We start from the raw sequence: 11,903 nt of genomic DNA, 5'->3' as shown, positions 1-11,903 counted from the left end.
ATAAGGAAAGAGAGAAAGGGGAGAGAGGGAAGGGAAGAAGAGAGGGAGAGCGAAAGACAAAGGGAGGGAGAGACAAAAAAGAGAGAGGACACTGAGACTGAGAGAGAGTGGGAGAGAGAGAGAAGAAAGGAACAAGGCTGCACAATTATTTCCACAATTTTAATGTAACTTTTTTTTACCAATCACACATTTCAGAGTCAACTGCACAGACCCATTTTACTGCTATAAATCTTACACAAACATTTCAAACATAAACTTTCATTTCCATGACAGTCCACATGGGGGTAGCAGAGAGTCCACTCGGGGGACTGAGACAAAATAAATCAATACTGTTTACTTCATTCTAAAAACACACAAAAAATACAAGCTGCACATGTTATGAAACCTTCAAAATGGACTAAAATAACATTCTGTGTTTTTTTTTGTTTTGTTTTTGCATGTATCAGAGCTCTGTGAGGGCAGCCACATTGGATACAGATGAGCCCACTGCTCTGTGTCCAGAAAACACTTCTAAATGGACTCCCTCTGAGATAAGCACCACACGTCAGAGAAAGTGAGGCCTCAGATACAAAGGCTGGGTTTTGAGTTGCACAGCTGACTGAAGTGTTGTGTATCACTTCTCTTCTATTCGTATGATCACATGTTGTACAGGTTTCAATTGGTTCAGTTTTTTGTTTCCTGAAAATTGTGAGAAAAAAAAACATGCACCATTATTCAGATCCAGACTCTCAGACTCAGTGTGTCCCTCTGAACAGAGTCCTCATCAGTCTGGGACGCTCTCACTGAAAGATCAGAACCAACGACCACAGCGTTCATACAAATACTTGACTCTGATTGGTCACAACAGTAGAGCAAGATGAAAAAGTCTAACTTTAATTAAATTCAGTTTCAGAAAAGCACAGACATCTTTCCCTCCACAGGTTTCTCACAAACTAAACAGTCCATATTTCTTTGCAAATAGGTCAAAGTACATCTGTCTGCATCTCCAGGTTTATTTTGGTTTATTCAATGCTGACTTCTGCACAAAGCACAGTGCTGCAACATGATTGGTCAGTCTTGGACCAGTCACATGTTAATACTTCAGCCAGAGCCGAACAAGATTCTCAAGAGTCTGAACACACAAAAAAAAAACATAAGGGTTTGTCTTGTTGGTGTAGCTATAGGGTACTTTAGGAGGGTGTCGAAACTATGATTGATTGTGCCAAAGCAGAGGCTCTGAGGAAAGGCACTTCAACAAAAATAGTTGAGTTTCTTCCTCCTTCATCGTGCGTCTGCTCCAAACCAGTCTTTCCTGATGAAGGATTGGCTGTAAAGTCACACTGACCATTGGACAGGACTGAGTGTCCTTCTCAATCCAAATGTGATGAACTGCTCCGGATCAGTTCTGATGAAATGTGCAGGAGTGTAAAGCTGAGAGATCACATGATTATATTTAATGTGTGCAGGTTTGTGCTGGTTCAGCTCATTTCCACTTTTGGTTAGAGCAGTGTAGTCAGTCTAAAGCGGAGTGGAGCAGCAGATAAGCAGCAGCCACACCCTGAACTTTGGCTCAAAGATATGTCTTTCTGTAGGTTCTGTGTGTAAAAATCTGTCTGAAAAGATATTTATGATTAAAGGAGCTGTGTCCTCCTCTTACTGTTTAAAAGTTACTACAATCACATCGGAGCCTGTGTCTCCAGAGTCTTCACCTGCAGATAGAGACACATCCAAGTTTGTCTCATTCTCAGATTATGTTGAGGTCTCATGTGAAGCTCACAACCTCCAGAATTCCCTCCCTGAGCTGCAGAGGCTGCACTAGCACTGACTCAGGCTGGTGCAAGTGCTCGGGTTTAGGGAACGGCCATCAGATCAGAGAGAAGCATTTTAGGTTTAAACACACTGGATTTCAGCATTGAACTTGGCAACCCAAATGAGAGAGTCATGTGAGGCTCATTCTGACTCAATTGTTTTTTTCAGACTAAAACACACAATTAAAACATAAATAAATGACATCGTGTCCTGTGCTTTTCTCATTAAGAATAAGTCAGGATTACAATTTGATTTGAACATATCTGAGGACAAGAGAGGTCAGGTTTATGACATTTAAAATCTAAATCTTACATATTGTGCATATGAAAGGTTAAATACATTTCTCTAAAACAAAGTTAACATCATTATTACAAAATCAAAAACATCATTACAAAAAACTTTGCCTGGTTTGTTCTATTGACATTTCGGTGAAGGTTGGATGGTTGGACACAGCAGCACATGTGACATACGTCGAGGTAATTCTATAACAATTCTATAGCAAGCATAATATAAACAAAGGCCAAAATGGGTCTAAATTACACAATAGTTATGATTAGACTTATGGAAATAAATGACATCACCTTTATTTAGTTAAATGAAGGTTTAAACTGTCAGAGAAAGTCCTTCCTTGTGCATAAACTCTATTTTGGATGAAGTTTTCTGTGTTGGTGACATAGGCAGAGGGATTCTGTTTTACCACTCAGACCTACTTCCTGTATTTTTGTACTTTTGTTCTCAACTTTTTCCCACAAACTGACTTAACTGATGTAAAATTATGATCCATATCAGGCACAGGTACTGTCCACCAAACCAAGTCAGAATTAGACAAACATGAATCTGTCAAATGCACTTTGTCTTCAGTTATTGTGCTCTTCAGAGAGATCGACTTTTTGGTTTGGGCTCCTTCACGTCTCCAAAATTTTGATCTAAAAAAATTGTACTACATATATAATTCTCTCTTATCACCTCTGTCCAGTTGAGTCCAGTTGAATCCAGTTTAGTCCCACATTGTCCAGACCATGTCTTTAGTTTTCAGACAGACTCCAGCAGGGTGTCTCTCTTTGGTTGATGTGTCCGTGGTAAACAACAGCTTTGTGTTTTTGTGCATTTCTTTAAAATGTGTAAAACTTTGACGTGAGGTAGACGCTGCTGAGAAACAAGACAATAGGTGTGTTTAAGACGGCCACATCCTCACCGGGATCAACAACAAGAGGAGGAGGAAAAGACTCTAATCGCCTTGAACCATAGGCTGTATATGACTTTGTATATAACTGTGTATATGACTGTATATATGACTGTGTATACTCTTTATAAAAACCATAGATCAGGCATGTCCAAACTTTGGCCCGGGGGCCAAATGCAGCCCTCAGACAAGTTTTTCTTGGCCCTCAGACTTCCAGGAGAATTGGCCCAAATTACCTTGCATCAATTAAAAAAATATTTTCACTGCAAATTTTTTGAAAATCTGCCTTGATGAAGCTAATATTTCATATTTAGTGTGTGGTTTTAAGGATGTTTAAACATGCACATATTTCAATTATTCACTGTACTGAGCATCAGTCTGTGGCCCTCGATCAGACCTCTGTTTCATCTGTGTTTAGATATGTGGCCCTTGATGAAAAAAGTTTGGACACCCCTGCCATAGATCGTATATGAGTGTGTAAATATGACCGTATAGGTGTATGAGTATATATATGTCTGTGTATAAAACTGTGTATATGACTGTATATAGCTGTGTATGGCTGTGTATGAGGGTGTATGAGTATATATATGACTTTGTATATGGCAGTATATAACTGTGTATAAAACTGTGTATATGAATGTTTGACTGTATATGGCTGTGTACATAAAAGTTTATATAAAACTGTATATGGCTGCATATAACTGTGCATGACTGCACATAGGACTGTGTATATGACTGTGTATATAACTGTATATTCTCTTTATACAGTCTATGGTTCAGACAGTCCACGAGCGCGAGAACAGCCAGTGCCTCAGCTCACACAGAGTCCTGCTGACAGGACAGATCAGGATAGAACTCCATCCTCCTCCAGCCACCATACTCCTGTTTCCCCCACAAGGACGGACGGAGCGCACATCCCCAGAGCAAAGAACACAGAGCTCACGAAGAAGTTCACACGCTCAGGCACCTGCAGCTCTTCAGTCTCATTTGAAGCATCTGTGTTGTATAAAAGTAGAAGAACGTAAGAACGGGGTTTGCGTCACATTTTTATCAGATCCATTCAGCTGTTAGGCACATGTGCATTTCCCATCATGCCTTTAGGGTTTGTAGTTCATGAAAGCAGGTGAAGGCTGCTGCAGTTGCTTTTTGTCGCCTTGACCGTTTTGCACATCTTAAACACACCCAGTACTTCAATACTTCTATTTGACCAATAAGAAGAGGAACAGTCTTTGTGATTGGCTGAAAATTTGTCTGCCCGTCTCCCATGTGGTGGTTGGACAAAGGATTCAGCGTTGACCAATGAAGTGCAGCAGTGAGCATATTTTTCTGATTCAAGTCAAATTTCCATAACTTTTTTTCCCATAGAAAAAAAACACAATATTTTAAACTGACTTATAAAAAGTTGTCCCTTGTCAGTGACTCAGAGCTGGATTTTGAGTGATTCATTTAAACTTAAAGAGGGAGTATTGGACTTCTCTGGGCTCTTAACTGTAACATGAACATATTAGATCACCATGTTACCTTTTATTTTTTCGAAAATGCTATATTCTCTCAAAACAAAGTATTATTATTTAATTTTGGCTTAAACAAAAGTCAAGTCTCTCCTTCCTCTGTCTCTCCGTGCTAAGTTGCTCCCCCTTCACATCACTATCACAACACAATCAACATGCATCCTGCTAATGAATCTGTGTATTTATGGAGAACAGTCGTGTGGGAGCATGGGTGATGTAGACTTGTGGGCGGAGCCTTGTACAGGATTGTTCTGCTAACAGTAAGGAGTGTTTGAGGAGAGATCACTAGATTACTCAAACAGATGACACCTAAAACCTCTTCAGACATGTTTTTGATGAGGGAATCTTATAATCTAAAAAAAATGGTTTTGCTCAATCCCCTCTCTTTAAGTGTCAGACAATCTCACTTTCAGCTCATACAGGGGTTCACTAATGTTTTGTTGTAAATTTTTAATAAATAAAAATCTGAAATATTACTGTAACTCGGCCTTTTTTTGTTGCTATGGGTAACCTCACAGATGTTTAACTTTCACGCCTTCAGACTCTTGATGTTTAGATTTTTTAGATGAGACAAATTTTACCTCCTGAATCTGAAATGCACCAAGAGGTTGGCTCCATGTGAACTGTAGTGCTGGATCTTGTTTTCTGATTGGTCGTTTTGACCCACAAGACAATAAAGTCTGATTCTGCGTCCTGATTGGTTCAAATGGAGTGCTGGCCAATAGTGTCTTGGATCTTGTGCTCTGATTGGTTGAAAGGCTTGAGGGTGTTGACCAATAGCAGCAGCTGTAGTGTTGAACGGTGCCCTGTGATTGGCTCGTTCGAGTGAGACTTCTTGAACGGTGCCCTGTGATTGGTTGACAGCTCATTGGGTTCCGTTGTTGTCGGAGGAGTGAGACTTCTTGTCGTCTTCCTCGTCTTCACTGATGAAGAGCAGAGGGAACATTCCCAGAAGGCAGCCGATGCAAATGCCAATGGCTTTGCCCTGAAACACACCACACGGTTTCTATGGAGGAAGGAGTAAAGCTGCTCTATGGAACTTTTCTGGTAGTGAGTCACCTGCTTGTCTCCATGGAGATATTATTACTCTGCCAGGAATGTTCCACAGTATGGCTTTCAACTTATTCATTTTGCATCTGTTTCATTACAGGTTTGTGAATAGAAACAGATGCTTTCTTACGGTGAGTGGGGTCGCCTCTCCACAGTTCTGACCTGCTCGTCTCCATGGAGAAAGACAGGTTTAACGCCATACTGCGGAACATTTGAGGCAAGCTAATAATATGTGGATGGACTCGTACATGAAACGAAAACTGGCACAAATTCTCAGAAACCTCTTCTCTGTCAGTATACGACGTTTATACTGACAGAAGGAGAGGTCAGTACCCCGTTTCCATGGTGACGTATTCTCCCCTGTGTGAAGGTAAACTCTTACCAGGTGAGCGCTGAGTCGCGTCTGCCACATGTCCGCCTGTTTGGGGGTCAGCTCTGGACCCTGCATCCCCAATCTGGAAGCCAGCGCCTCGACGTACCCGGCCAGACTGACACACACACACACACACACACACACACACAGAATATTATTCAAGTGTTCAAATAAAGCACAAACTTAAAGTACCTATGACAGGCTGGACTATTCATTTTATTTATTTGGCAATTTCTTAGGTTTAAAATGTTACTTTTTGATTGGAAATCATGAGATCACACTAGGAAATTCCATAATTCTTTCCTCCATGTTGTCCTCTGATGTCTCTCCTCTCACAGAAATGATTAAAAATGTAAAATGTAAAAATGTAAAATGTAAAAAAAAAAAAAAGCATATATTTTGTCAAAACATTGTTACTGGGAAAAAATGTATATCTTGGGTCAATTTTGTTAAACCTTTTGATTTTTCCACTGTCTAAAATAGAACTCGCTACTTCCAACTTTTCTTTCAACTGTTCTTCACAAATGAATTCTTGATTTGTGTAAAACTATCATTTAGATTTACAACAGGTTTCATTCCACCAAATTAAACACAAATTTAAGAATCACCAGACCCCGTCACAGGCACTTTCACAGAACATTCTACAAGACACTGACCCGAGTCCAGCCAGGTCAGACACCAGGTTCCCCAGAGCCGCAGCTGCACAAACACAACAAAGATGGAAAAGATGTAATCAACTGACCACAGGATCTTTAGGGACGCACCATTAGAGACATGTTTTCATTTTTGTTTTTCCACGAGTGATAAAGAAAAGAGGGGCAGACTGTCTGTGTGAATATTCGTGTATGTTAATACTGTTATCAAATATCACTAGATCAGGAATCGTTCCATGGAATCCCGGCTCGAGCGTCCCCCTCCTCCCTCTGGGTGTGCCCTTCTCTTGAGCGGCACACAGGCACCTGCTGTGCCCGGGAGAGGGGGGACGTTCTCGCCAGCCTTTAGTGGCCCACATCACACACTGTGATATACTGAGTTAGAAAATCAGCTTCTATATGATAATAAAATGAAATGTGAATGTACCAGACCAAATGTGGGGCCTTGTTTATGTCATTTTACTGATCTTCCTGAAGCGGCACACATTTTTTCACTCTGTAATATCAATATAATCCTCATTTGCTCACAGAAGTTTACAATGAAATCATATTTTTATTTATTTTTTCTTGTTCCCCATGTCCTACAGCATCTAACTGTTGATTTAAGAAGAAATACTGATTATTTCCTTGTCTGCTGCCATGAACATAATTTGTACACAGCTCAACAAAAGAAACTTAAAAAGCTACAGAAAATCATCAGAATCACTTTTAGGAAGGTCTTAAATATGTTAAAATATGATCAATTCCTGAACTAGTTGTGGCACATTTATGGAGAACACAGGAGTTTCCACTAGCAGACTATTCCTGAAGAGTCATTACTTTTTGTTTTTATTTATATGTATATAGCTTAAGTAACTTTCATAAAGGAACAATTCAGGGGGATTTTCCAGCTGATTCCTGTTCCATGATATCGGTTAAGCCCAGTGTAATGAGACTGTTTACAGGCTGTTCAGTCATGATGTGAAAAATAAATAACACATGACGACTCCTCTGAAATGCAACAGACTTTCTACACCAAATCTGTCAGGGAGGTTCCAGACTGAATCTCGGCAACCCAAACACCAGAGCGCGTAGAGATGGAGGAGAGGCTTTCCTGTGTGTGCAGAGCTCAGCTGGCGCCCCCTGGAGGCCACTGTGATGCTGCAGGACACACAGGACACACTTTTGTCCTTTGATGACGCTATCTATTCTGTTATTCTATTTTACTACTGTGTGTTTAAACTGCACCTCAGGGACATATAAAGAGTTTTTGATTGATTGATTGTAACACTGTGGCTGATGTTATTCTAATGAGACAGACCTGCCATAGTGGAGATTCCCAGAGTCACTCCAATGGACAATTCAATCTGCGTGCCCTGAAAAACACCACATCAGACTTAAACATGTCATATTTAAACAGATGATCATTTTTATGCATTTATTAGGAATGTGACAGACGCACAGCTGCGATCATGATGGCGTTGTCCAGAAATCCAAAACCAACGAAGGGGATCCCGTTGTGAAGAAGAACTAAAAAAAAAACACAAAACAATTTTTAATGGGGCTGTATTTGACTTCTATGGGGTAATAACTGCTAAAACATAATATATTTAGATCAACAGATGTTCCCTTTTATTGTTCTGAAAGTGCTATATTTGCCAAAAACATGTTTTATGAGTTTGACTTTTGTTTTTATGCTCTCAGTCCAATGAAACTACTGCACAACCCCTCCAATTTTGTCCAGTGGCTGTGTACAGTTTTGTGTATTTATGGAAAATTGTCGTGAATAAGGCCTGGAAGAGATCACTAGATTACTCAAACATACATGGATACATCTAAAACCTCTACAGGCATGTTTTTGATAAGCAAACATTATAACAAGGTTACAAAGCTCCAGAAAGTCAATTTTGCATAATACCCCCGCTTTTTAAGAGCAGCTAAAATTATTGCTCCAATCAAATAACAAATTATTCTTTTTGAGAATATTATTGTGTGCTGGGGTTCTGTAGTGCCAGAGAATTGTCTGTAAACTGCAGTGTGAGATCCTGCACTGTCAGTTAGACACTGTACTTATTCATTTAGGTGTAGAGCCATGAATCTAAACCAGGGGTGGGCAATTCTTTTTTACATGTTTTTTACATTTTTACACATTACATTTTATATTTTTACATTTTATAGAAACAGAAAGTATTGTGGAGACCAAAATGCTTAACTTAGTTCTGCATAATATGAATTCTATTTCTTTATAAAAAAGTAGTAAATAGCATTGTTTAGATGAGCCGGTCAGACTGGGAAGAGTTTATGTTTAGCTGCTGAACAAAAAATATGATAAAAACAAACAAACAACTAAAGTAAAAGCACTGCAGCTTTAGTCCATGCATGAGGTAAAATTATAAAATAGGTTTATTTTATAATTCCAAATGAGCTTAAACGGGCTGGTCAGAATCAACCAAAGGGTCATATGTGGCCCCAGAGCTGGAAAACGCCCAGGTCTGGTCTAAATAATCAGATCATTCGAGCTCTAGTGTGTCCTGAGGGGCTCTGTCAGATTCCCCTCTAAACTGTGAACACACTGGCGTAGGGCTGTGCAAAAATATCAAAATATTGATATATCGTATCGTTTAATGTGATGATACAGTATCGATATCGTGTGCTATTGCCAAGAGTATATTTTGGTTTATTTTACTAAATTATTTTGTTACAGTGCTACAGTTTTGTTGGAAACTCGTTTATGAGACACATTTCATATTTTCACAGTTTTAATGATTAAAATGTTTGTGTTTCATATGAACTTTGCACAAGAAGTGGTTTAACAAAGACTTTTAGTATCACAGCCATGATTTAGACTTTATTTTTTATTGAATTGTATCAAATCAATTTGAAATATATTGTACTGAATCAAAAGTGCACTGTATCGAGATATATATCTCGATACAACTTCTTAATGATACCCAGCCCTACACTGGTCTTTGTATACATTACAAGATGCATTGTATAATTAAAGTTTTATTCTTCTTATTTTTATATACATACTATGAACCAGATATTATGTGTTCCTAATAAAGACTGAATTGAATTGATACAAAGAGAACATGTTTAAAGTGTGTTATGAATGTTATTTTCTGAATGTGTTGAAGCAGAAGAGGTTTTCTTACTGTATCTCATCTGTGCAGAGGTCGGGGGTGTCGTCTCCTGTGTTTCTGTAAAAACATGAAAATTAAGCAGATTTTTTATTTATTTTTTTTAAGGTTCTATAGTACTTAAAATTGCCTGTGGTGAGCTTTAAGCCATACAACCTCCTCAGAAACATTTCTGGAGTTGTGTTTTGTTTCATTCACATGTTTGAGTAAATCTTTATTATTAGTCTGTCTACATCTCCAAAGCTCCAGATGCTCTGTTCCACCTTAGGACCTTTTAATTTTACTTCAATGACAGGAATTCCAGAGCTGAAATGATCCAAATGATCAACAGAGTGTTTTCAATTTGAGAGAAGAACTCAGCCTAAATATCCAGGATGTGTGTGTTTAACGTGTGAAAGAAAAAAACAAACATAACTCCAGGTCTGTTTGTGATGAAGAAACAACAAACGTAATGACCCTTGAATCTAAATTCAAGTCAGTAGCTTCTATGTAATGATTAATGGGGCAACAAAACCAAGTGAAAGCAATTGAGATATTTTAAAATACTAAAACGGAGACATGACAAAAGCTCCAAATATTCTGTATCTCTGTGTCTGATCCAAACTGCACTGACAAAGCTCCACCTGCAGGGGGAGCTCATGCAAAAACTGGGAAACAGTGTCTTTATATATCAATATGTGAATCAGGAGTTTAATCCATGGATCGATTAAAATAACCTGACTTTTTACAGAGAAACACCAAAAATACCAACTAAACTAAAGTAGTACTAGTAGTAGTAGTATTAGTAGTGGTAGTAGTAGTAGCAAGTAGCTAGTAGTAGTAGTAGTAGTAGTAGTAGTAGTAGTAGTAGTAGTAGTAGTAAGTAGAGTAGTAGTAGTAGTAGTAGTAGCAGTAGTAGTAGTAGTAGTAGTAGTAGTAGTAGTAGTAGTAGTAGTAGTAGTAGTAGTAGTAGTAGTAGTAGCAAGCAGAAGTAGTAGTAGTAGTAGTAGTAGTAGAAAGTAGAAGCAAGAGTAGAAGTAGTAGTAGTAGTAGAAAGCAATAAAGTAGTAGCAATAGTAGTAAACATTAAACAGCAGACCTACAGCCCACAGAGACACCCACTCTCCCCGGTAGCCCACTTTAACTCTCAATCGACCCAGGTAGAAGACAAGCTCTCCCGGTTCCAAACTCTCCGAGGGGGTCCCAACCCCGGCGATGCACCTCACAGAAACTCTCCCCATGGTGTCACCACTCTTACTCACCAAAAAGACCGGACAGGTAACCTCCACTGTTCCTGTGTGCGGACAACGCATCGTAGCATGGAACTCCTTTGCTCTTCTTTCTTGAGGACAGCCTTCGTAAGACTTATAGGCAACTTGAATATGAAAGTCCAAAAAAATAGCTCAGACCGAAGTCTCCCTACAACCCAGGTAGACCACTCACAGGCTTGAACTCCCGCCACCACAAGTCAGCAAAAAACCATTTAGAAGTCAAAGTTACTGCCCCAGGTCCTTCTACCAAATAACCAGAACGCGTGTAACAAGTAATCATATCTGATCAAGACATTTACTGACGCAGAAGTACAAAAACTGCCAGAAAAATGACCAGAAGTATAAGTATAAAGACTAAGAGAGTGAAGTTAGCAGTAGTAGTAGTAGATGCCAGCTAACTCTGAACGCATAGCAAGCCCAATAATAGGGATTTACCGCTTACTCTAAGTCCTCGTAAGTTTATAGAATACATAAGATAGTAACCAGTAGTAGTAACTACTACTCTATTTAAATAGCAGTACCAGTTAGCGAGCAACGTACTCCAAACGCCAAAAGCAACAACTACCTAGTACTTCAGTACAACAGTGAGTAGAAATAGTAAAGTAGTATAGTATAGGACGAACTTAAATAATAGTAATACAAAATAAAACCTAGAGTAATATAGTACTTCAGTATTTGTCCGCAGTAGAACAAATTGTACAAGTAGTAACACAATACCTAACAGTAGAACATCCGCAGAGACTAAGCAAAAGTAAAGTTGAGTATAGTAGTACACAAAAAGTTGCACCGCGCAGTTGACTATTTACAAGGAATTGAATCCCTTAGTAAAACTCGCCTTTGAGTATAAGAGAGTTACTTTATACTACAAACAGAATACACACTCACAGTAAATACGACTCAGTATAAGAAATAATAATGTAATTAAAAATAAAGAGTAGTAGAGTTAGTTGTATTTTGTACTGAAAGAAAGAATGTA

At 38.9% G+C, this 11,903-nt stretch overlaps 1 protein-coding gene across 2 annotated transcripts; it reads right to left on the bottom strand.

Moving 5' to 3' along the window:
- Positions 1-144: 144 nt before the first annotated feature.
- tmem65 (transmembrane protein 65) lies at positions 145-10,459 on the bottom strand. Of its 2 annotated transcripts, XR_008632735.1 has the most exons (7): positions 9,693-10,459; positions 8,000-8,067; positions 7,859-7,913; positions 6,562-6,604; positions 5,915-6,020; positions 5,064-5,467; positions 145-3,967 (listed from the first exon to the last, which is right to left on the bottom strand). XR_008632735.1 is itself a non-coding variant. In XM_055157498.1 (6 exons), the coding sequence occupies exons 1-6, from the start codon at positions 9,700-9,702 to the stop codon at positions 5,348-5,350; spliced, it is 402 nt and encodes a 133-aa protein (XP_055013473.1). In that variant the 5' UTR covers positions 9,703-10,459; the 3' UTR covers positions 145-5,347. The 2 variants fall into 2 exon arrangements, 1 of the variants encoding a protein (XP_055013473.1); XM_055157498.1 differs by having other exon boundaries at positions 145-5,467.
- Between the last annotated feature and the right edge of the window lie 1,444 nt (positions 10,460-11,903).

The sequence above is a fragment of the Boleophthalmus pectinirostris genome, unplaced genomic scaffold (genome assembly GCF_026225935.1).
Source record: "Boleophthalmus pectinirostris isolate CB_2022bp ecotype Guang Dong unplaced genomic scaffold, ASM2622593v1 HiC_scaffold_21, whole genome shotgun sequence".
NCBI lineage: Eukaryota > Metazoa > Chordata > Actinopteri > Gobiiformes > Gobiidae > Boleophthalmus > Boleophthalmus pectinirostris.
Note: the sequence above shows the minus strand (reverse complement) of the source record. Positions and strands in the feature narration are given on the sequence as shown.

Excerpts from the sequence above, each read along its gene's own strand:
- tmem65 (XM_055157498.1), bottom strand. Across the intron at positions 6,605-7,858 it reads GGGAATCTCCACTATGGCAG|CTGCGGCTCTGGGGAACCTG; the intron begins GTCTGTCTCATT and ends GTGTTTGTGCAG. Across the intron at positions 6,021-6,561 it reads TCTGACCTGGCTGGACTCGG|TCTGGCCGGGTACGTCGAGG; the intron begins GTCAGTGTCTTG and ends TGTGTGTGTCAG.